This window comes from Equus asinus, chromosome 20, assembly GCF_041296235.1.
Source record: "Equus asinus isolate D_3611 breed Donkey chromosome 20, EquAss-T2T_v2, whole genome shotgun sequence".
Classification (NCBI taxonomy): domain Eukaryota; kingdom Metazoa; phylum Chordata; class Mammalia; order Perissodactyla; family Equidae; genus Equus; species Equus asinus.
In genome coordinates, this window is record NC_091809.1 from 73522744 (window position 1) to 73548615 (window position 25872).

At 38.4% G+C, this 25872-nt stretch overlaps 1 protein-coding gene across 2 annotated transcripts in view; it reads right to left on the bottom strand.

Annotated features, from left to right (window-relative positions):
* Positions 1–25104, bottom strand: part of CCDC83 (coiled-coil domain containing 83) — a 48165-nt gene extending 23061 nt beyond the window's left edge. Inside the window, exons 1-5 of one of the 2 annotated variants that reach the window (XM_070490478.1) lie at positions 24766–25104; positions 24608–24686; positions 19425–19547; positions 13452–13536; positions 1987–2149 (exon numbers count right to left, since the gene is read on the bottom strand). In XM_070490478.1, the coding sequence (XP_070346579.1) occupies positions 1987–2149; positions 13452–13536; positions 19425–19519 (343 nt within the window). In that variant the 5' untranslated portion in view covers positions 19520–19547; positions 24608–24686; positions 24766–25104. Of the gene's footprint in view, positions 1–1986; positions 2150–13195; positions 13334–13451; positions 13537–19424; positions 19548–24607; positions 24687–24750 lie in introns of those variants that run through there. The other variant, XR_011495770.1, reaches the window with a different exon arrangement.
* Between the last annotated feature and the right edge of the window lie 768 nt (positions 25105–25872).

Sequence of the window (25872 nt, forward strand, 5' to 3'; positions counted from 1 at the left end):
GGGATTAAAAGAAAAAAAAAGCTGAGATCTGACAGCATGTAAGGCTCTGGGTCCAGGTCAGTAGCACCCTGCCTTTTCTGTTTGGTTATATGAAAAAATTAACATCCTCTTTATGCTTTAGGCTAGTTTGAATTGGATTTTTATCCCCGCAACTGAAAGAATCCTAACTCAAAGTTGGAAGAAAGGAGTTACATCAGCACTTCTCGAACCTTAGTGCTCGTAGGAATGCCCTAGGATCTTGTCAAAATGAGAGATTCTGATTCAGCAGGTCTGGATGGGTCTGGATGGGTCTGAGATTCTGCATTGTAACAAGCTGCCAGGTGAAGCTGCGGCTGCTGCTCCACAAACCAAATTGAGTTGCAAGTGACTCCCTGGTACCTAACAAACCGCCTCGCAAATCCTTTGCAGACACATCTGTCCTCTCACTTTCCCTCTCTTCCTCAGCATCTGTGGGCTTCTGTCTTCCTTGGACCACCACACATGCCCAGCCCTCCTCTACTGTGCTCTGTCACCCAGCTTGGCCCCAGTCTCATATGACACACATGTCCCAGCACGCAGTCCAAACTATAAACAGGCACACCTCAACGGACTGGGCCCTTTCCTCTTCGAAGGTGCTTTAGTGAGCACATCTGAGTATCCGCTTTGTTTCACTCCCATCTCAAAGGACTTATTAAAATACTTCCTTCAAACATAAGCAGAACTGTCCTGGAGGGGAGCCCTGCAAAACACAGTGTCTGCCACCTCATGACATCACTATTAGCTCTTGACATCACCAGAAAGAGACTTGAGTTGGAGGAGGTTTGGGGCAACAGCTTTGGAGACTCCTAAAAGTGAAGTTTGCTGATTGATGTTTGGTCTTGGTAACTATTTCACTCAAAACAACACTTATCTATGAATAGAGGGCCTGCTGTATGCAAAGAGCTTGGGTAGGCTCTCTGAAGTACTTGGAGAAATTCAGGAAAATCTAGTCCCTTGTTTTGCTTCCTGACAGCACTCAAGTCTCTTTCCCAGGTTTTTCAGCTTCCCAGCAGAGATGGTATTTATGGAGGTTTTGGCAAAAGCAGTTTTAGAAATCTTAGCAACAAATTTAGGATGAAGAAATAGGAATTTTAAAAAAATGCATGTGTTGGAACTGTGTGTGACTTACCCCCAGGGCCACGGTATTTCCCAAAGCCATGGCAAGAGCATGTCCTGGGTCTTTCACCTTCCATATCTGGCATCATTTCTATCTGTGTCTTCCAAACTTCCCCTTTTCCAACTCTAATCCCTCTTTTCCCATCTTTACCGGCTTAGCTCTGGTAAAGATATTGGGGGGGAAAGCCTCCATGGTTATATTCACCTTATTATTCTCAAGTCTGAACCGAGGCTGAAGCCAATGAAGTCAGCAAATGAGAGAATTTGCCAGAAGAAAGAACAAAGCCCCACTGTGAGGAGTTCAGTGTGGTATCTAACAGGATACAGTCTGGTGTTAAGAGTCAGATGGTTTGGCCTGTCTTTGGTTTTGGTTTTTTTTTTCAGGGAGATTAGCCCTGAGCTAACCTCTGCCAATCCTCCTCTTTTTTGCTGAGGAAGACGGGCCCTGAGCTAACATCATGCCCATCTTCCTCTGCTTTACATGTGGGATGCCTACCACAGCATGGCTTGCCAACTGGTGCTATGACCACTCCCGGGATCTGAACCGGCGAACCCCGGGCCACTGAAGTGGAACATGCGAACTTAACCAATGCGCCACCGGGCCCGCCCCAGCCTGTCTTTGTTTTTGACCACTGCCCTTACTCCTCCTCCTCTCTTGGTTTCAGTATCTCTGCCCACTTTGTTATTTCCTTCTCCTGTCCATTTACCTACATGTATTTGTGGTTGTGGTGGTAACAATGTCACCTGAAATATTTTCACAGCATTTTGAACATATCAGGAGACAAAAGCACTAATACATTCAAGAAATAACTTGATACAGCTTTATGATAATTTTCTAAGTTCCTAAATCACCTTTCAAGTTTTGTTCCTGGTCTCTCTCAAAGTTCCATTTTTCCTTCATTGCGTCTTCAACTTCCTCTCTTGTTACAACTGGTAATCCCTCTGACTTCGCTTCACTTAGTTCCTTTAGTAGATTCCGCAGGTGCCAACCCTGTTCATCCTTTAAGCGTTTATTCTATCATGAAAATCAACAGTAGTTAACTACATCTACTCAAGTATTTACATTTAATTTTCCTCAGAATAGAGTTACACATTGAGGCTTGCAAAGTGACAAAGGAACATTTAATGAAATAAGTTATACAATAATATCTCTAACAGCTTATGGAACATTGAAGACTCAAAATAAAATTAAACCCATCAACACAGTAACCATTGGATAGAAAATTAGATTTAAAAAATTGTTATTAATATTCCAGTCTATCACCCTATCATAGGATCAATGAACATTAAAATGAGACCTTGGAGGTCAATTACTTCAATCTCCCACTGACACCGTTCTTCTCTGGCAATCATCATTCATTTAGTCAATATTTATGGAGCATCTGCCATATGCCAGGTAGTCTTCTAGACTCTAGGAATGTATCAGTGAACAAAATAAAAAGTACTGCTCTTGTGGAATTTACATTATTCTTTGCTTTTCTCACAAATAACCCTAATTCTTTTCTTTTAGGGTGACAGTTACTTACTATTCCAATACTTCACACTTGAAATATGGACTGGATTCCTCTCGTGGATATCCTATGTTTCTAAGTGTCTTATTTAATCAACTTAGAGTGTATTCTTGTCTTTGGTATCTTATTGCACATGCAGACATATTTTAGTGTATGTGAACTTAATACATTTTCCTTGTAATTTTCTTAGGCTTTATTTCCCTGGTGTCTGTCCTTCAAATTCTTAAACCTAATAAAATGTATATGCCTAAAATATTTTAACAGTTCTTTTAAAAATTACCTATTTTTCCTATAATTTAATATCCTTTTTATTATAACTTTTTCAACACTATATTTTATTTTTGATATTCAGGTCTTTTATCTCTTACCTTACTTGGATACTCTAAGAGTACTTTCTTTCCAAAAATTGATTCTCTAGGCCAGTGCTTCTGAAGCTTTAATATATATACCTTGCACCTGGGGATCTTACTAAAAGGCAGATTCTGATTCAGTAAGTTTGGCATGAGGCCCACAATTCTGCATTTCTGACAAGCTCCAGGTGATGACAAACCTGTTGGCTCACAGGCCACACTTTGAGTAGCAAGACTCTTTCAGAAAATCTAAATATTTATGATTTATTGATAGTGCTACACCCTACTAACATTCAGTTCTTTAATTGGTTACTTAATCCAACAAACTTTAAACTTGAGAATTGAAAAATTTGATTTCTCAAAATTATTTAACAAAATAGGCATTAGTTTAATAAACTCCTCAGATAGGATTTTAATGTAACTTTCAATGCTCTTTAAGTTATCCCATAGTCTGTATGAAGTAACTGTCATTTCAGTGCTTTAGAATTTTGATAAATTGAACAAAAGCAATAGACAATTAACTTTATGATGCTCAGCACTGATAAATACAGGCCAGAAAAAATAACAAAAGACTGGGATTGGACAGGCTTTGAGTGATTTCAAAAAATGGAAATAAAGACTAAAAAGATACGATATTCAAAAGTTAATGGCTTAACTTCTTTGATATTTTGTTTGCAATACTCTAAAGTATAAATAATTAATTGTGGAAATTAATTCTCTGAAAATCTCCTCCTTCATAAAAGCAATGAGAAAATTGGCAAAAATTGGCAAAATCAACTTTTCAGAGCTCTGGAAATTAAAGGGTTATGACAACCTCCAGGGAGTGTTTATTCAAGAAAAATGGTTGAATTTTGGTAAGGCCAGTGAAGTTTGTGGCATTTTAACTTGCCCTAAAAACCAGAAGCCCTGCAATCATGGTAAAAGCCAGCAGCTAAGCAGCCTGGGGTTAGGGGGAGAGAGGAGCAGAACTCTTCCAAAGCCCAAGTCCCAAATAATAGCCATTATTTGATCTATCTGAGAGTTCCTTGGAAAATCCCACTAGCAAACCTTGTCTTTATTTGACCTGACTCAGAGCTTGCCCAATGTGTGAATAGCTTTTTCTCAGATTGATGTTTGTCAAAAACAATCAGAGTCAATTGTTGAATATTGCAGGTCCCTGAGGTGGTAATAACAGTTGGGACAAACAACAAATTGACAAAAAAACTTTCAAATAAAGCTAGAGATGTGATGTCCATTGGGGGCTTTGAAAGCTCTGAAATGTTCCTGGGAATCTAAAAGGTCATGTGCATGTACAGGACTGTGTACATACAGAGGATTGTGCATCTACTCAGGAAAAACCTAAGGTCATAGGCTCTCAACTCTAGCTGACCTTGAGGCTCTGCAGAAGCAAGAAGTCAAGGTTAAGGTGAAGTCCTAAATGGCCTGGCTGAGTGTAGAAGGCATGCCTCAACAAGCATACAGAGCCCCTCAGCAAAGGTGGGAGAGTTATTGCTTAGAGACATTTAAAGAAAGATCTGTTCAATCATTAGCTGACCACTAAGCTAAGTGAGCAGAGACTTTAGTGGCCACATGCAACAAAAAATATAGGCTTTACATAATTGGTTCACAAAAGTAACTCAACAAATAAACAACAACAACTACAATAAGCAATAACAACAACAACAAACCCTAAAGAGAGCAGAGAATCTAATTTCCAGAGTTGTCACATTATAATATTCAAAATGTCCAGTTCTTAACAAAAAGTTATGAGGCATGTAAAGAAACAAGAAAGTATGACCCATACACATTCTTATTGGGATTTTTATTATACACAGGGGAAAAAGGAAATCAACAGAAAGTGTTCTTGAGGGGCCAGCCCGGTGGCTCAGCAGTTAAGTGTGCACATTCTGCTTCAGCAGCCTGGGGTTCGCTGGTTCAGATCCCAGGTGCAGACATGGCACTGCTTGTCAAGCCATGCTGTGGTAGGGGTCCCACATATAAAGTAGAGGAAGATGGGCACAGATGTTAGTTCAGGGCCAGTCTTCCTCAGCAAAAAGAGGATTGGCAGCAGACGTTAGCTCAGGGCTAGTCTTCCTCAAAAAAAAATAAAGAGTTCTTGAGGAAGCCCAGACATTGGACTTTCTAGACAAAGACTTTAAATCAGCTTTTAAATATGTTCAAAGAGTTAAAAGAAACCATATCTTAAAAAACTAAAGGAAAGTATGAGAATGATGTCTTATCAAATAGAAAATAGCAATAAAGAGAAAGAAATTACTTTTTAAAAAAAGAATCAAATATAAATTCTGCAGCTAAAAAGTACAATCATTGAAATGAAATATTCACTAGAGGGGCTCAGTACCAGATTTGAGTAGGTAAAATATTATTCAGCAATAAAAAGAAATGAAGTATTGTGCTATGGACTGAATGTCTGTGTCCCCCAAATTCATGTTGAAGCCCCCATCCTCAATGAGATGGTATTTGAAGGTGGGGTCTTTGGAAGACAACTAGTTTTAGATGAGGTCATAATGGGGAGCACTCATGATGGGATTATTGTTGCCTTTATAAGAAGAGGAAGAGATCAGAGCCTGAGCTCTCTCTACCACTGTAGGCAAAAAAAAAAAAAAAAAAAAGGAACCTTGATCTAAGTGTCACACCTTCTACAAAAATTAACTTTAAATCGACCATGATTTAAATGGAAAAGGTGAGACTATAAACATTTTAGAATAAGACATAGGATAAAATCTTTGGGATCTAGGGCTGGGAAAATAGCTTTCCAACTTGATACCAAAAGCATGATCCACATAAGGAAAAATTGATAAAGTGGACTTTATTAAAATTAAAACTTTTGCTCTGTGAAAGACCCACTATGAAGATGAAAATACATGTTACAGACTGAGAGAAAATATCCGCAAATCTATCCAACAAAAGTCTAGTATCTAGAAAACTATCTATTTATCTATTTTTTTTGCTCTCAAAACTCAATAGCAAAAAAAAAAAAAACTCAATTAGAAAATAGGCAGAAGACAAAAAGATAAATTTCACCAAAGAGGATTTATAGATGGCAAGTAAGCACATGAAGAGATGCTCAACATCAATAGCTATCAGGGAAATGCAAATTAAAACTACAACGAGATATCACAACTCACCTATCAGAATGGCTAAAATAAAATACTGACATCACCAAATGCTGGTGAGGATGTGAAGAAACTGAATCACTCACACATTGCTGGTGGGATTGTAAAATGGTGCAGCTACTCTGTTAAAAAGGATGCCAGTTTTTTATAAAACTAAACATTTGCTTCCCATACAAGCCAGCAACTGCACTCTTAGGCATTTATCTCAGAGAAACAAAAGCTTAGATTCACATAAAAACCTGTACACAAAAAGCTTTATTTTCCACAGTCAAATAATGGAAACAACTCACATGTCTTTCAATAGGTAAATGGTTAAACAAACTGTGGTACATCCATATCATGGAATACTCCTCAGCAGGAAAAATGAACCAACTAATGATGCATGCAACAAGCAGGATGAATCTCCAGAGAATTATGCTGAATGAAAAAAGCAAATCTCCAAAGATTACTTACTGTGCGATTCCATTTATACAACATTCTTGAAATGATAAAATTATAAATATGGGAAACAGATTAATGGTTGCCAGGAGTTAAGGAAGGGGTGGAATTAGAAGGGGAGTGAGTGGCTGTAAAAGGACAACATGAAGGACGCTTGTGTGAATGACAATGTTCCATATCTTGATTATATCAATGTCAACGTTGTTAACATTAATATCCTAGTTGTGATATTGTACTATAGTTTTGTAATAGGAAACTAGGTAATGGGTACACAGGATCTCTCTGTATTATTTCTTATAACTGCATGCTAACATATAATTATCTCAAAATAAAAAGTTTACTTTAAAAAATGAAGGTCAATCAATATTAGTAACTGATAACCACTTCATTACTCTTTAATCAATTTTTAAATATTCCATTTTCTTGAATGAAATAAATTCATGTTTTGTTTTCTTATAAATAAATTGAATTACTTTGGCTTGACATAGGTTATTTTAAAATGAAATATTTGTAGAAATTTGAGTAATAGCACTGGAAATTTCCCTTGCCAAACTATTGCACTGCTAATATTTTTTCCAAATATGGACTTTTCCACTCATTTCTGTAGAATTGGAAAACTTCTTTATCAAATATGGTCTGAACACTAAATAAATCTTTATCTGATTTTATCTGTTAGTTAATTTTAGTAAGGCAACAATGGCCTCTAAATTCAATTCCAGCTCAAAAATATTTACGATGATATATAGGCAAAAAATTTCCAAAGATACCGATAATTTAAAAACTACTATATACAATTCATAAAGAAATAATATGTAATACATAAAGAAATTTTGTTTATGTTCCATAGTTAGCACAATACTTCTAAAAGTGAATCCAATCCTTTTAGATCAAATTTTTAACACAATAACTATTCTTTTCAAATATGAATTTTCCTTTGTAAGTTAAAACACCACATGTCCTAAAAATATAATTGAATGTTGCACAAACATTACTAAATCATATTTGCCATTATACACAAATTTGATAACATCTATATCAAACTTCCCAAACCCTATATGAATTTCAAGTGAAAGAGAAATGTGTCTGACAACATGTTCAAAATTCACTAAACCTGAAAAATTGTTTTGAACGATATACTGAAATAGAATTTACTTAGATATGTCCACCAAAGTGCTAAAAAAAGAGATTTATCCTACAAAGTAAAGTAAATAATTAATATTTGAAGTAAAAATAATTATCACATTATAAAATAGAAGAAAGTTAAGTAAATAAGCTACAAAAAAGGATTGATTTTGTTTTATTATAAGGCCATCTCACAGTCTTTACGTTTTAACTTGTTAAGATTCACAAGAACAAGAAGAGAAGTTGCCAAAGTAGTACACAGAGTTCCCATCTACTATTCACCCAGCTTTCCCCAAGGATATTATCTTACATAAACATAGCACATTATCAAAACCAGGAAATTGACATTGGTACAATGCTATTAACTAAACTAGAGACTTTTGGATTTCACTACTTTTCACATGCGCTCATTTTTTATGTATGTAGTATTATGAAATTTTGGCACATCTACATGTGAGAATTATCACCAGATAGATGGCACTTGTAGCTATGGTGTTAAGTAAGATCGCCCAGAGAGTTTACAGCAAAAGAGAAGGGCTGAGATCAGAAACCTTGTAAATATCATAATTAAGGTATGGGTCCAGGAAAAGGGCAACGAATGAAATCAAAAAGAAATGGTCAGAGAAGTTGGAGGAAGACTAAAGGAGAGTGATGTCCTGGAACCCAAAGGAAAAGAGATGATGGGAGTGACTGCTGAAGGGGATGAGGGGTAAAGCAAAGACTACAAACAACCCATGGGATCAGGCTAATTGGTCGTTAATAACTTGCTAGAGCAGTTGTGGTGGAATAGTAGAGGTGAAAGAATGAATTGGGAGGTAAAGAAGGGGATACAGTGAACTACGAAATGTCTGATGAGGTAAGCGGAGCAATAAATGCAAACAGAAAGAAAGAAAGGTAATAAATGAGGTGGAAGTCCACAAAAAAAATAAACACACACAGGAAGAGATGATGAGTGGGAAGGAAGAGGGGCAGTTCTGATTTTGACATAACTGAAGAGAAAAATATGTCTTGCTAATGAGCCTTGTTTAATTTAGCAATTTAAATATCTGTGACCTTGAGTCCTGGAGAGGGGGTGGAGCAAAATGGCGGGGTGAGCTGACCTGGGATTCTCTCCCCTCCAAAGCACAATAAAAGATTGGAAGAACTGAATTTCAGAGAATAAACATAATGCCAGCTCATTAGAGACCTACAATACCAAGAAGGCGGAGATCATAAATCTTGCTTACACCTTCAGAGGCGCTGGAACGGTAGGAGAGAACATCGCTCCCTCCCCTAGAGTCTGTGATCGCTGCGGCGCGGGTCAGGAAGGAGCGAGGAAGGGGCCGCGTGACCGGGGGATCATCCAGGACTCCTGCCGCTGATTCACTGGAGACCCGCTGATGGGGGGAAAGCTTCCGTCTGTGGGGACCCCATAAATCAAGGGCCTTGGGAGACCAGAGAACAGAACTGATCTGAACCCAGACCGGTGCGTGTGGGTAACAGCCCCTCCCCCCCGGCAAAGCCAGTGGGCGCAGCCATCTTGCCCCAAGGCGGAGAGCTCATAACACGCGGCTCTTGACCCCCATCTAGTGGCGACAGGCTGTAACTGCAACTGAATTCTACCACCATGCGAAAAACCCGCTCCTCTACCATCCAGCAATTTATAAAAGCCCCAGACCAGAAGGAAAACAATAAAAACACAGAATTAAGTCCTGAGGACTTGGAATTAGGTAAACTAAGTGATAATGAATTCAGAGCAGCTATAATAAAAAAACTCAATGAGGTAGAGAAAAAGATAGAGAAACAAGCCAAGTTCTGGAGTTACTTCATAAAAGAGACTGAAATCATAAAGAAGAATCAAACAGAATTACTTGAGATGAAAAACACAATGGACCAGATAAAACAGAATACGGATTCCCTGAATGCCCGTGTAGACAACATAGAGGAGAAAATCAGCATAATCGAAGATAGACAGGCTGAATGGCACCAGACAGAGGAAGAAAGAGAACTAAGAATTTAAAAAAATGAGGAAAATCTCCGAGAGATAATGGATTCAAGGAGGAGTAAGAACATAAGGATCATAGGAATTCCCGAGAATATGGAAAAGGAAAATGGAGCAGAAAGTGTGCTTAACGAAATTATTGAAGAGGACTTCCCAAATCTAGGGATCGATGGAGAAATGTGTGTAGAGGAGGGTTTTAGATCTCCTAGATTTGTCAATGTAAAAAGACCTACTGCAAGGCACATAGTAGTAAAGTTGGCAAATAGGAAAGATAAGGAGAGAATACTCAGGGAAGTAAGGAAAAAAAAGAGAATAACCTATAAAGGAGCCCCTATCAGACTGTCAGCGGATTTCTCTACAGAAACCCTACAAGCTAGGAGAGAATGCAGTGATATATTCAAAGCTTTAAAGGATAAAAATCTTCAGCCAAGAATACTCTATCCAGCAAGAATTTCCTTCAGATATGACGGAGAAATTAAATCTTCTCCAGACAAACAAAAGTTAAGAGAATTTGTAACAAAAAGCCCTCCATTACAAGAAATCCTCAAGAAGGCTCTCATACCTGAAAAGAGAAAAAAGGGAGAAAGGGGACATAATCCACAGACTAGGGAGACCGATGGATAGAACCAGAACAGGATAGCAATATTCAATTATAGCATTAGGGTAAAGGTAAGGAAACTACCAAAACAAGGATGATCTTAGCACTTTAACTACAAATTAATAAGACGAGTTGGAATAAAAAATGAAAATAATTATTTAGGAGGGGAAGAGCAAAGGGTCTAAATCAGTATTGGTCAAGTAGGTAAGAGACCACCAGAGAATAGACTATATTATACACGAGATTCTAAATACAAACTTCAAGGTAGACACTAAAATAAAGTACAGAACAGAGTCACAAATCATAAATAAGGAAAAATCTAAGAAACCCAGCATAAGAAATTGCAGTATTAAATGGGTAGTCTAAAGCAAACAGGAAAAGAAACACAGGAAAACAAGATAATGAGCGACAGATTAACAGCATTAAGTCCACATGCATCAATAATCACTCTCAATGTGAACGGATTGAACTCTCCAATAAAAAGACACAGAGTGGCAAAATGGATTAAAGAACACGATCCAACAATTTGTTGCCTCCAGGAAACACACCTCAGCCCCAAGGACAAACACAGACTCAGGGTGAAGGGGTGGAGGACAATACTTCAAGCAAATAGCAAGGAAAAAAAGGCAGGTGTTGCAATTCTCATATCAGACCAAGTGGATTTCAAAATAAGACAGGTAAAGAGAGACACAGAGGGACAATATATAATGATCAAAGGGACACTTCATCAAGAAGAAATAACGCTTATAAATATCTATGCACCCAACACAGGAGCACCAAGATTCATAAAGCAACTATTAACAGACCTAAAGGAAGATGTTAAATATCTGTGACCTCAAAAACTTTTCCTTCCACTGGTGTTAGTGTGAATTAAGTCAACAGGTATTTATTAAACAGCTACTCATGCTGGGCCCTTCCAGAGAAACAAAGATAAGTTTTTAGTTATCTAGATTTGATTGCTGCTGCCTAAAGAGTTTTCAATTTAATAATGGAGACATATTTTTACACAGCATTCCAGCTTAGATTAGGAGAATGAAAAGGAGCTAGCCAAGGGAAGAGCATTCCGGAAAGAGGCAACAGCCTGGGTAAAGCTTCAATAACAGGAAAGAGATGGAGTTTTCTAAGATTTAAAAGAAGTAGTGGTAAGTGAAAGGTAGAGTGGCTGGAGACAAGGTTGGAGAGGTGAGTGGAGGTGAGATTTGCAGGGCCTTGAAGACTTTAGTAAGGATTGGATTTTATTTCCTGTGTAATAGGAAGCCACTGCGGGGTTTCAAGCACTGAAAGATTTATAGTATTCAAAGGGTAATTCTGGTGGCACCATGGAAAATGTACTGGCTAGAAGAAGGATGGGTAAGAGATAATGGCGGCTTAAATTGTGGCAGTAGCAGCATAAATGGAAAGAAATAGATACATACAATTGGAGCTAGAGTTTGCCTCTCCATGCTCCTCACTGCTGGGCTCAGTAATGACCCCAAGAGCAGATTTAGGTGATCCTATTCTTGAGCTAATTCCTTATGGAAACAAGAACTTTGGTTCTGGCTTCAAATGATGGGCAATGGGCAAGTGATTCTTAGTCCTGAACTGTTGCTCTTTCCACAACCAGAGCTGACCTATGAGTCCCAATGCTAACCACTGGGGGATGTGCATTGGTCCCTTGATGGCAGCTCACTTCTCTTTCATGCTCTGGATCTCATCGTGCGGAACCTGCATCTAAGCACCTAGGCCAAATGTCCCTTTTCCACTGTCATGCATAGACCCAAGTTTCTGTTTTAGTCCTTATTACAGGTGACTAGTCCTTGAGAATCATGACAACGTCAGGGTCACAGTTATGTCATCACCAGGGCTTGTCTTTCCCAATAAATATATGCTGAATGAATGAACAAAGTAGCCCCATGAGGAAGATGGGGGAAGAGAGAAATTGAAGCTCATACCAGTTTTGGCCAAAACAACAGCAGTAAGTTGAATAGTCAGGATGCATACTCAGGTCTCTGACCCTAGATTCTGTTAAAATTTGTAGATATAGTCTTTTTAGACAAAAGACAATTAAAACAGTTAAGTGTGGAATTTTCAGGGTCCTTATAAAATAAATGTTTTTTTTTTTTGAGGAAGATTAGCTCTGAGCTAACATCTGCTGCCAATCCTCCTCTTTTTGCTGAGGAAGACTGGCCCTGAGCTAGCATCTGCACCTATCTTCCTCTACTTTATATGTGGGACGCCTGCCACAGCATGGTTTACTGAGTGGTGCCATGTGCACACCTGGGATCCGAACTGGTGAACCCTGGGCCACTGAAGCAGAATGTGCGAATTTAACCGCTGCACCACCAGGCTGGTCCCTAAAATAAATGTTTTAATAGGAAACATCCTCAAAAAACCTTAAGGGATAAATTGTGTTAATTATCCTTTACTCCTTCCAGACTTTATCTCTGTTGGTCTTTAGTCCTGATAGTCATATACACCACCCCCTTTGATATTCATTTTAATCTGATTTTATAAAAACAATATATTGTCCGAAACATTAAATGTCATTTTAACAACTGAGATTATACTTTTCAAATATTATTTACATATGCATAATCTGAAAATCTAAAAGAAAACAGATACAGAAATTAAAAATAGAGAACCAGTGTTTTATACTTTGGTTAAATAAGAAATTAAAAGATAAATGTGGTTTCAGAGCTTTAAAATTTTGAACATAAGATTCAGTGTCCTCCTGATCTAAATAACATAATTTGAAGCTGACTTCGACATTATAATTAATATAATAGGAACAGCAGCACCCTCTTGACACACATGTACAAAAAAACTTAGACTATAAATTAATCAATTCCAAGCATTAAAGAAGATAATTTCCTGGAGTACATTTCATCATAATCCACAATTTTTTTTTTTAGATTGGCACTTGAGCTAACAACTGTTGCCAATCTTCTTTTTTTTGTCTGCTTTTTCTCCCCAAATCCCCCCAGTACATAGTTGAGTATATTTTAGTTGTGGGTCTTTCCAGTTGTGGCATGTGGGACGCCGCCTCAGCATGGCGCCATGAGCCGTGCCATGTCCGTGCCCAGGATCCAAACCGGTGAAACCTTGGGCTGCCGAAGGAGAGAGCGTGAACTTTACAACTTGGCCATGGGGCCGGCCCTCACAATTTTTAAAAGCATTTCTGCCAATGTTTAATGACTAGATATAAGCTTTAAATGTAATACTCACTCTTTCATGATACTTTTGGTTCTTTTCCCTAAGTTTCTTTATTTGAACCATGTATCGTTCTACTGCACTTTCCTTTATCTGACAGCTGAAAATAAACAAAGTTAAGATGTGTTACAATTATTTATCTTAGGAGAAATTAATGAGAGAAAATTTAAAAATGAAACTAAATTATTTGAATTGAAATAAAGTATTAAAAATACAATAAAAACCCATTTCAGGATAAGGAACTTTCTTAATTGATTTTGTGTTTCTGAGTATATTTTACTCACTAAAATATATATTGAAGAGACAACTTTAAGCCTTTTTTTATAAATCAATCCCCATTTTTATTTCATAGTCACAATTTTTATACTTTCTAAGTATCTATAAATAGTTCAGTTTAAAGGGAACCCAGGGAAGGGCACACAGAAAACATGCTTTCTAGAATTCTAAAAACATTCAGACAAAAATGGTAAACAAAACAGACTTTATAAGGGCAAGCACATCCTCTTGAAACAGTAAGATAACTAGGCATACCTATTGGTTCAAGTTCATTAGTATATCATCTCTTCTACGTATAGTAAAAGTTTCCTTCCTGACACAAATACATTTCTTTAACACCCAACAGACATTTGTTGAGCATCTGTTAGGTATGAAAGAAAGACACAAAAGTGCAGAAAGATTTTGGTATAGGCCATTTGATAGCTATTGAAGTGTTAAGTATATCTCTACATCTCTATTACCCAGTAAATCTTAGAACTTTAAATCTGAGACCAAAATAAGGCAATGGAAATAGCTCCATTTAACCCCCTTGCCTCAACTCAAACCAGAAAACAAAAATATAGCACTTCTGCGGTATAGCGAACAGAGGAGTAGTTAAAGAATGAGAAACTCTGGGTTTCAATCCTGTCCCTGCCATTTCTTACCTACGTGACCTCAGGCAAATCAGTGCTCTGAACCTCAATTTCCAAGCTGTCAATGGAGATAACAGCACCCAGCTCTACAAATTTTTATAAGGATTAAAATAAGAAATCATATGTGAATGTTTCTAGCATAAAGTGCACAGTAAATTTCAGTTGAATTTGAATCTTACATTCTCAGCCCTTCTCCCAAAACATCATTCATATTTGTGACACTGTCTATTTAGTACAGAGAAAAATAAGCCTCCTTCTTCCAAATGATGAGAAAATGCAACATAAAAACAAAACAAGCAAATCTTTTAGTGGTAAAAAAGCTCCGTTTCGATACTATGAAAGTTGGATTTTAGGCCTGCTTTTCCACTAACTGCCTAAGGACTCGTAACCCATTTAGGCCTTGGCTTGCTCTTCTATAAGTAAGAGAATTGAAGGAGATGAGCTCTATGGTTCCTTTTCAGTTCCAAAATTCAGCAGTTTACATTGATCAGTGCTCCCTTTCATGCAGTCACATACAGCATAGATTTAATAAGCTGCTATGAGCCTGGCATTGTTTTAGGCCGTACGTAGTGATGAACAAAATTTTCATGATCCTTGCCCATAAAGAGCTTACATTTTACTAGACAATAAAGAAGTAAACACACGGACTTATTCTTTACACCTTGTGATAAATATTATGGGGGAAACAACAGGGTATGAGGAGAACAGTAAATGGAAGGGACTGCTATAGAAAGGGTGGTCTCCACATAATAGTAAGAAATAAGGCTATAGGTAAGTATAAATCATCTTTTACTTCTTATCTAAAGTTTAGGTGTGCAAAAATTTTAAATGAGACTCTTCTCTACCTCCCATTTTTAAGGAGAAAAATAGAAACATTATAAATGAAAATTATCTGAAAAGAGTTTATGCAGATGTGTGCTAATTATTCATATAATTTCTGCAATTATGAATACAGTAATCCTAATTTCTGCATGGGTGGAGCAGGCAAATGAATCTCTAGTATATGGTCTCCATTGGTTGAGACTCAGTCTTTGGATAGGCTGGTTAACAGACTGACTCCCTAGCTTCAGCTGACAGTGTACCTTGGTGATGACTGATCATGCAAAGATCAGACTGGAGACTACATCCAGCCCCAACCCCAGATGTTGCATGGGACAAACTTATACTAAAAAAAAATTATTTGTTGTTTATCTGAAATTCAAATTAAATTGGGCATCCTATATTTTTATTTGCTGTATCTGGCAACCTTACACTTCAGCCTACCACCTCTCCCCTCAGAGCAGTTAGGAGCAAACAGCCTAGGGCTTTGTCTTTTTGTTCCTTTGTCTTTTGTTCCTTCTACAGTGAGCAGTTCAGAAAGATCTGAGTGACATTAGCAGGCCTCAGGGGGTATGCTGAGATGCCTTAAAGGTTTTGGCAACTTCATCACCCTGCCCCTCCTCCCCCTTCCCCCTCCATCCCCGCCCCACTCCCCCTGCCCCGCATCTGGAGCATATGGTAGTTCCAGGTCTAACCTAGCCTAGCCTCTCCTGGGAATTCACTTGAACCTCCTCAGGCCTCATAAAGAGATGGATTTACCAGGAAGCAGATGAGGCTGAACTTCAGAACTCCATGCTATTAGTCACTGTGGGAATTCAAGCTTCACTGTTCTTTATATACTTTTCCCTTTCCATATCTCCTTCATCTACTCAGTGCCCTACCACACTACATGCTGAAGCAAGTGCAATGATAAACCAATGAGGTACTATACACTAAAGTAGTTTGAAAAGGATATAGCACTATTTTAAAGCACAATGATATGAAATTGTTAGTAATACAATGTGTTACCTTTCTCCTTCCCTCCTTGTATTATTTAAATGCTAATAATGAGTCAACTTTCTCCCTCTATGCAATTTCAATGAAAATTCTGAGAAGGAAAACAAATTTGAATTCTCCGAAACATCTATACTTTTATCTATTTCTTTAACCCATAATCATATCCACATCTATTTCGGTATCTATATTCATACTCATTACAGGAAATGGGAGGGAAAACAAGTATAAGGGAAAAAAATAAAACCACTATTACCTAGAGGTGATCACATTATAGATTTAGCATTGGCAATCTCAGCTTTTCACAAACAACCACACAGGTCCATGACCTTATTTTCTTGGGAGAGAGTTCCTATATACATGGAATTAGCTGATCAAAGTGCACGTCTGCTTTACAGTTATTGCTATTACTGTCAATGCTTTGAGAATATTTGAACAATTTATATTTACCAGTGGGTAAGAAAGTGCCTGTTTCACAGTAGGCATTTTATCACTGAGTGTAGTACTTTAAAAAATTTACTTCCTAAATTGTTGGCAAAAATACTATCTTCTTTTTGCTTTCATGATGTGTCTCAGTCAAAATCCAAAAATATCTATTCAACAAAAAAACTCTGAGCTCGTACTATACACTGGGCTGTGCAAGTTACTAGAGATACAAAGAGGAGTAAAATACAGTCTCCAAGGAGCATATAGTTTGTTGAGGGAAAGTCAAGCAGAAATTACCCTCCATATTTTTTCCCCACCTTAAATATTCCCAATGCCTTACCCACATAAAAACACAAATCTCCAAACCACCCTTCCAAATAAATTTGACTTTCAAAAAGTCTACACTTTCAATCCATATCTATATATTTTTATCCACAACCATATCCACGTCTATTTATATATCTATATCCAAACTCACTGTAAATACTGGGAGAAAAACAAATATAAACGAGAAAATAAAAAACACCATTACTCAGAGATGACCGCTTTATAGATTTGACATTGGCAGTCTCACCTCTTCCAAACAACTATAGAAGTTCATGACCTTTTTTTCTTTGGACAGATTCAAAAAAAGTGCAATGGTTCAGAAGTCATTTACTGCCTACTATGTGCTCTCAACTCTTTGTTAGGAGCTGAGACTGTATAAGAGAAATTTAAGACGCTGCCAGGGGACCCTTGGACAATCCTTCCTCAGCTAGTGAGGGGGCTGTCTTGGCTATTTGTCATGGGTCAAAAGTTCTGTCACCTGGGAACACATGAAATGAGTAAAGTGCCACTAGCACAGCACAGTACAGCAAGGCCTTGGCTATTTCAGTCCATGAGATTATTTATTTAGTTTTTACAAAGGAAAGAGAACAAAAGCATGGGATGTTCAATTTATATCTTGCACTAGATGATGAGAATTTTTAAATGTTTGCCTTTTTTTTTTTTTTTTTAAGATTTTATTTTTTCCTTTTTCTCCCCAAAGCCCCCCCGGTACATAGTTGTGTATTCTTCGTTGTGGGTTCTTCTAGTTGTGGCATGTGGGACGCTGCCTCAACGTGGTCTGATGAGCAGTGCCATGTCCGCGCCCAGGATTCGAACCAACGAAACACTGGGCCGCCTGCAGCGGAGCGCGAGAACTTAACCACTCGGCCATGGGGCCAGCCCCTAAATGTTTGCCTCTTTGTAAACCTCTGTTAAAGGGGAGAAAGACTAGCCTCTGGTTGACCCAGAAGAGAGAAACAGCTGCAATTGGATGTCATCACTGTAACCGTGGGAGCAAATTAGGGACCAGGTTCTATTTACAGAGGCTGACTTTTTCTCTGCTTCTCCTAGGACGAGATGAAGGAAGTTTTCAGTTATGTTGAGAAATGAATGCGGGTAGTTACTTAATGTTATCTCAAGTAGAAAATAAAAGGGAACTTTGTTTAAAGTCCCTTCCCATGGGTGTCCCTCTCTTGTGTTCTGATCCATTTACTCACTGCCTTCTAAAAAGAACATATGAATGCACTTGGAATCTCTCAAGAAGGAGACGGATTTTCCCTGAATATTGTTAAAAAGAATTCTCTTAAACTAAGATCCAGTCACCAGTATCACAGGCTCCCCACTTTCAACCTTGTCTCTCTCCAATAAATGGCTTCCTATTCCCAAATCCCAAGTGTTCCACAGGGCTCTGACCCTTGCCTAACCCACCAGAGTCTGCTCTTGCCCTCTCTCCCTCATTCTGCCTTCTGTCAGTTCCTGGACTGTGATAAGCTCTTCCTCCCCACCAGCATCTTTTCCATAAGCCTTTCTCTCCACCACTCTATGTCTCCATAACAACTGTTTCTCTTCCAGAGATCAGGTCAAACATCGTTTCCTCAAACAAGCTTTTCCTGACTCCTCTGACTCTCTCAAGTCCTTTAGTTATATGGTTACACAGCATCCTATACTTTTCTTCCATAGCACCTTAATTATAGCTATGTAATTTTTTTTTTAAAGTTTGAGTTATTGTTTAATGTCCATCTTCCACGCTTCATCAGGGCAGGGACCATGTGGTCCTCTTCACTATTGTCCTCCAGTATGCAGCACTTGCCTTGTACATGGTAAACATTCAAGTAGTTGTTCAAGAAATGCATGAATGAAGTATGCTCTAATTTCGGAAAAGACTGACGTGCATTCATTCACTCCCTAAGAATTATACATTAAAACACCCACTCTGTGCCAAAACTTGAGGTTCAAAAGCTCTCAAGGGGCTTATTTTCCATTAGTTGGATAAACATAAACACAGAATAGGTATCACCTGTAGCTTTGTTTCTGCTCCTGAGAGTGAGACATAACAAAATTCTTATTAAAAATAATTCTCTCTCTGAATCATTTAGTTTTGATCTGTAGCCATCTGGGCATAATGCAAATTGGAATATCTAGAAATGAAAAGTTAAATAAAGAAGAGAAATTTCCTCTTTTAATTCTTCTATAAATGCATGCTAACTATTCTATGTTGTATTTTCAGAGGTCAGCCAGCAAGCTGTTGTGTATATATGGGAGAGTGACCAATAATACAACGAAGAGAGGGAGGGAGCCAAAACTACATTAATGAATGCTGTTTCATAGCTACTACTTGGACTAGACTATAGTCAAAGTTTCAAAAACTTTTAAAAATATGTGCATAGCACAGAGTACAATCATGCCTCCAATCCACCTCCCATCCAGCTTCCTTAACAGATTTTGAGCACATCATTTTCCATTTGGAGTTACATGAGTCTTAACAATGATTGCCATTTACATATGGGAACTTGCAGATTTCATAATCTAAGCTTACTAATATTCTAGAAGTACTTCGCTGGTAGGCAATTTGACTTCTTTTATTGGCCCATTTTGCACATCCTTTTTATTTGCTTTCGCCGTGTTTTCCATCGAGTTGCATAGCTAGTAAGAAATATACCTGTTTAGAAAAGAGACAGAGGGAAAGTAAATAACTTCTGTCTTTGCCCCTCTACTTGTGTTTACTCAAGATAAGGCACTGCTGGAACTTAATTTAAAACTGGCTTTTCCATTCAGACTGCTTCCATGTCCCCTGACCTAACATCCACCACATGCTGGGACATCATGAGTCAACTAGCTTCTTGAGTCTGGTGAGTTCTGTGTTTAGTCCAGGTACAGCACTTCCCCACCCAAACCTTCTGAGAGACTCACTCCCTTATGTTCTTCATCTACATCTGTTGCCCCTATCAAGCTTCTTTAAGTTCAAGGGCTGAACAATTTGACTCATTTTCTTTCTCCACAGTGTGCAGAGTGCACTGCACATAGCAGAAGCTGAATAAATGTCTGTTAATTTTTTAAAAAATTAAGATAAAACAAAAGCACAACTTTCTATGAGCACCAAGAAACTAGGATCCAAAAGAATTAGATTTGGCAAGACTTGGTATAAAGAGCAAATAGAAGCACATATTAAAGTGTTTTTTAAATGGTTAAGAGGTTTACAAATGCAAAATAATAATAATAATGTTTTATTAGCAGTAACTGTTTATCAGCTATTAATTGCTTTTGTATCTATTAAAAATTATTAAAAATATTTTTAAAAGGGAAAATCAGATACATTATTCACAGATGTTTATAGTAAGCAGGACTATTTCATGGATTTGGTATGGGCACTAAAGTTCTTTTCAGATTATAGTCTTCGTTAAAAGATTTTTATCTTTTAATTTCCATTAATCTAAAAAAAATAAAAGTGCCTATCCTTCAGTGTATTAGAGTGTGATAGAAAGAACATAACCTTTGTAATTATTTGTTAAAATGACCGGAAACTCCATGAGAGTGGGGATAATGTTGTTCTTGTGCGTTACTGTATTTCCCAGCCTAGCACAATAGATGCACAATAAATCCTTGTCAAATGAATAAAGGAATGGATGGATGAATAAATCAGGCAGACGAGTTTTAATCCTAGATCCACGACCTATTATCTAAGTGACCTTCAGCAGGTTACTTAATCTTTTTGAGCTTCAGTTTCCTCATCTCTATAGTGAGAACAAGAATCTTATTCTAAAAGCTGTTGTAATGATTAAATAAGCTAATATTTAAGGCACCTAGCATAGTGTCTGACATATAGGAAAAGCTTAATAAGTATCATGTCCCTTTAGTTATAGCTCCAGATCATGCTTCTTCAAATTTCAAGTAGCTGTAAAGCAGAGGATGTCTGCCTGCTGCCAAGTATGATGCTGTGTGGAAAGACTAATCTATGTGGTGTGCTACTGTCAACCTTCTTCACTGATGTGGATCACTGAATCCGCAGTCTACACAGATCATTCAGATCCACAGCAGAAAAACTCTCAAATGAAAACACACTTTTTCCCTGTAGACACGCTGCTCACACACCCAGACCTCCAGTGAGGCTCAGTCTTTGTGTCTGAGACTTTTCTTTTCTAGCCAAGTGTGCTCATCTCTATGTTCTAACAGATTTGAGTATAAATGAATGAAAATATACTACAATACTTTCCAACTGAAAACTACAAAGGAGACACAATAAAAAGATTTAATATATTAAGACAGGGTAATAGCTTCTCAGATATGGAATTATTGAGAATAATGCCATAAGCTACATACCAAAATGTCTCATTATACCATCACAGTTCACGGAAACTTATCAGCTAAGAAAAAAATTGCTTTCTTTTGTTTCAGATGCAGAGTTGAATTTCTATATTATTTTCTATTTCAGAATTAACCTGAGTGTTGCACAAAAAGCATGCTGACAAGTGTTTCATTTTACAACAAAAAAATTACTATTTAACTGATTTTTTACTATAAAATTATTTAAAAGTTAAAACAAATGTCAACATTAATCTCTCATTTTTTTTCCTGAGTCATCTGGAAGAGATCAAATGTTATGGTTCCCACCTGCAGTACCCATCTGGTACTGGAGGAAAAATGACCTCACCTCACTCAATTATCTCAGTTACCTGGCTCTTATGTTTTCAACTCTCTGTCTAATGTATAATCAGTTACCTAACTGCAGCTCATAGCAAAGGAATTTAATAAAATATGAGTGAAAATGTGGATCCATTAAGCACAAATGATTTATGCAAAAAATATATTAAGATTGTTTCACACACTTTCCAGAAAATTAGTAAGCTAGTTGACTGCCTGCTTAATAGTTGCATTTTTGTAATAAGCTAATGACATTACCTCAAAATGTACTTTTGCATTTGATAATATCCTACAAACAATGGGGATTTTCATAAACGTTTACAAGAAGATACGGTTTCTGACCACCTAGTGGATTTCTATCTCAGTAAAGGGTGAGAATACTAGAAAAAAATATTCACAAAGTAATGCAATTATTGTCCAGGGAGGTTTCACTTGGAATAATTCCTAACAAATGGACACCTAATTTGTTTGTCAATAACTGCAAACATCTGTTGAGTGCCTGATCTGTGAGTGGCACTTTACCTGGCCTTTGGTTATAAAACATAGAAGAGGCAACATCGCTACTTAGACTGATATGAAGATAGAAGCATACTCCAGCAGAACTTTAAAAAATAATGAGCAACTTTAAAAGACTTTAGCAAAATCGTGCAGATAATGAATGCTATAGAGCTCTTCGCCCACACTGTGACCTTTTGTGCCCGCCTGTTTTTCCTCTCCCAACACCGTTCGGGCGTTCAATAACATACGTCACCAAGTGAGGGCAGGTGAGGAGGCTGGGTTTGAAAGACTCAGGTCTCCAGCCTTTTCAGCGTCTATTCCATAATCACCTTCTGTCAGAAAATGTTTCAAAGAATATTCCCCAAATGCTTCTCAGTGAAAAGTAAGAAGTGTGTTTAGTAAAAATGGATATATAATAGCCATCTTCTTCAAATGTACTGTTATCCCATAATGCTTTACTTGATTCTGCAAAATTACCCAAGAAACAGAGTGCGTCCCTTCCAGCGCAGTCTCAGGATCCTGGCTCAAAATCTAGAAAGCTCCTAATGACCTTTTTTCATGACTTTGTGGGGCCATGAATGTGTAGAAATCTCTTAACGATTCCTTTCATAATTTTGTGGAGGCTGGGAGGGATGGCAGTTCTGCCCTAAGACCTTTCTGGACATTTGGAATGGACCCTGACATTTGTTAGCTAATGTTTTATATAAATCGTAGACTAAAATGGAAGATATTTATTTAATAGCATTAGTAAGACCAAAGTTCTGAGTAAGATTCCATCAGGGGTTGAGGGCATGATTTAGTTAAAAGATCTTTATACGAGTGTTGGAAGTCTTGAAGTCTAGTCCCGGCTCTGCCATTAACTTACTTGTGTAAGTCTAACAATAATAATATTAACAACAATAATGCAGTACTTCCAAAAGCCTTTGTTAAAGAGCAATCTAACTTAAAAGGAACACATCTTTAGTGTTAACTGCACTATATATTTGAAAACGTTCACAGCACTCATCTTCAACAAAATATAACTCCTTTAATACTGAATAGCAACTAACCACTTCAATAAACCCTCACCTTTGGGAATTCAAAAACAGATGTTGGCTCATAGGCAAGCCTCTCCCAGGGGCACAAACTAGATGTTCAATAAATGTCTGATTTAAATAATTGATTTGCAAATAATGCCTGCTCACTTTCTTTATCCATGGTCATATTTATTTGCTCATAATGTTGTATATACCCTAATTTTAGAAAATAAAATCACTTTCAAATTCTCACTTCTGCTAGAACACATTTTTAACACAATTTTTAAATGTTCTAGAAATGATTTCCAGCATATGTTAAAAAAAAAACACCCAGAATTCATTTAAAGCTTTTTAGTAGTGCTATCACCTAAAAGTTAGCTTAAAAAATTTAGACCTCTTTTTGTATAGGTTATATATATACAGCCCAAAACAGCTTTAAAATATAAAATACAGCCAGTTTGGAGATATGTTAACCAATCATATATTCAAATCAAGGTATTTAAAAATATCTGCATGAACGGCATTTTCAACTTTCACTTGCATGATTGATGATGTGCGTTACATTAGCATGTATTTTCTTTACCAATACAAATCCTTCGGTCAGTGGCACATTTTTGAACCACAATTCCCAAACTGTATTGGACTCTTAGCTTAAAAACTCGTCTATCTTCTGATCCAGAATTGCTAATAACAAATAGTTTAAAATGCAGCATATTACACTAACTTCTCCAGCAACCAGAACTACATTTTTTCCCAACTCCTGCTGTCCTTCAATTTTAGAAATATCAAAAAAGAAAAAAAAAAAGAAAGATAATCATGAAAATAATATTGTGAGGACAATGGAAACACATGCAGTACTTTCATACTCTGTCGGTGGAGAACGAAAAGGTTTCTCTCTGTTTTCAAAGAGCATTGGTGAATATAAAGAAGATCAACTGGGGTGGGGTCTTAAGGGTGTCGGTAAGGAAATCCATGAGCAATTATCACACACTCTCATAAATATCCAGTCTTATTATTTTCCTTCTCTGCGGTCACAGAAATCTTTCCTTTATTGTTTCTTAAATGGGACACCTCCCACCTTCCAAACACTTCCTCAACTCTCTCTGCCCAGCGAAGAATTAATTACGGAGTAAGAAGGGGGGGAGGGGCGGGGGGGGCGGAGAAAACGAACAAGGTACTATACAAATCTAACAAACTAATAAAAGAAAGAAACCAAGTGTCCTGGTTAAAGGGATGTTGCGGCATCCAGGACAAGCGGCTGAAACCAATCTATGGATTGAGAGGGTGGGGATGAAAGACCATCGACAACACAGGAGCGCTTAGGAAGTCCCGGCTGTGGGAGGGGCTCTGAGATGGTATTGAGAATAACCTTGAACAAGTCTATAAATCTCTCTGACCCTCAGTTTCTCTTCCATCTTTCCTATCTCCTGTCGGGGTTATTAATGAGGCTCAAATGCTTTGGGAAAATTTTCAAGTGGTAAAGCCCCATACAAATGGAAGGCATTGTTGCTTTACTGAGTATTTACTGGGTGCTAGAGACTGTGAGGGCACCACGGAGGTTACAAACCTGAACCAAATTCAGATCCTGTCCTCCAGGAGCAGAAGATCTAGAAAGACAAAACAAAACAACGAATCCAGGGGTTCTACTGCAAGGAGGAAAGAGAGATGGGTTAATATTCTGACCAGATCAAAAGGTTCTCATAGGCTCACCCCTCCCAGCGGTACCTAACGGCCCAGGAACAGAGCCCAGAGGAGGACTCCAGGAGGACGCGACCCCAGGCCCATTGGGGCAGACCAAGCCCCAGGGCTGGTGGGGGTGGGGCAGAGATGCTCGTCAAGTCTCGTCAGAGTGGAAGGAGTCAGGGGCCGAGCGAGGAGGCCAGCCAGTGTCGCGACCTCCCCTCGACGGCTTTCAGGTGCGGATACACGGCAGTGGGCTCGCAGGTAGCACTCCTGTCGGGCTCGCTGGCCAGGTCCACCCACTCAGCCGCCGCTGCCGCCGCGCCCACCGTTTCCAAGGCGACTGGCGCGCTGTGGCTTCCTCTCCCACCATCAAGCACAGCCGCCAGCGGCGGGCCGGGCGCGCTCCCTGGTGGCCGCACGGGGAAGAGTCCGGGCCGAGGGCCCGCGCCGCCGCCTTCTTCGCCGCATGTCTTCCACCGCCGCCGCTCATCCTGCTGATTCCGCGGAACGTGTACGCGCTCCTTGCCTCCCTCTAGTGGCAAACCGGGAAGTGGCGAGTTGTGTAGAGACATGACAGGCGGGTTCTGTGCTGTGACCGTGAGCTGGTCACTTTCGTCTCTGGGTCTGTTTCTTCCTCTGTAAAATGAGACGTCAAAATTGGTCAGTGGTTTTCAAACAACTCTTAAGATGGAGAGAGGGCTGCGTGCGCGTGATGGGGGTTCTGCCCGCCTCTGCCCCGTTCTGTCCCTTCTGGCACGGCAGCTTTTCTTCTTTCTGCTTTTGTTCTGTGTAAGAGTTCTTTTGGGTTTAGCTCCAGATAGAGTTGCAGATCCCTGGACTAAATGCTTGTATGGTAACTTCCAGCTCTGAAAGTCCTTCATCCTGCCTATTTTCCTTTTCGCTTTACTTTCTTGCTCCTAAACCTCAAGAAAACCAATATAGATTCCATCTTTCCCCTCTTTCTCCTTTTCGCTAATTCGAAGGAAAAAAATATCACACACCTACAATCTTTAAAGTTCCCCCTTTCCTCTCCTGCATTCTTTCTTATTCTCTGCCTCAAGACAATTTCTTACGTCCTGGGAGCACCTCCTTCCGCTAGGTTAGATCCCAGTCAATTATTTATCCTTTTCTCCCGGGAAGACGGAAGTG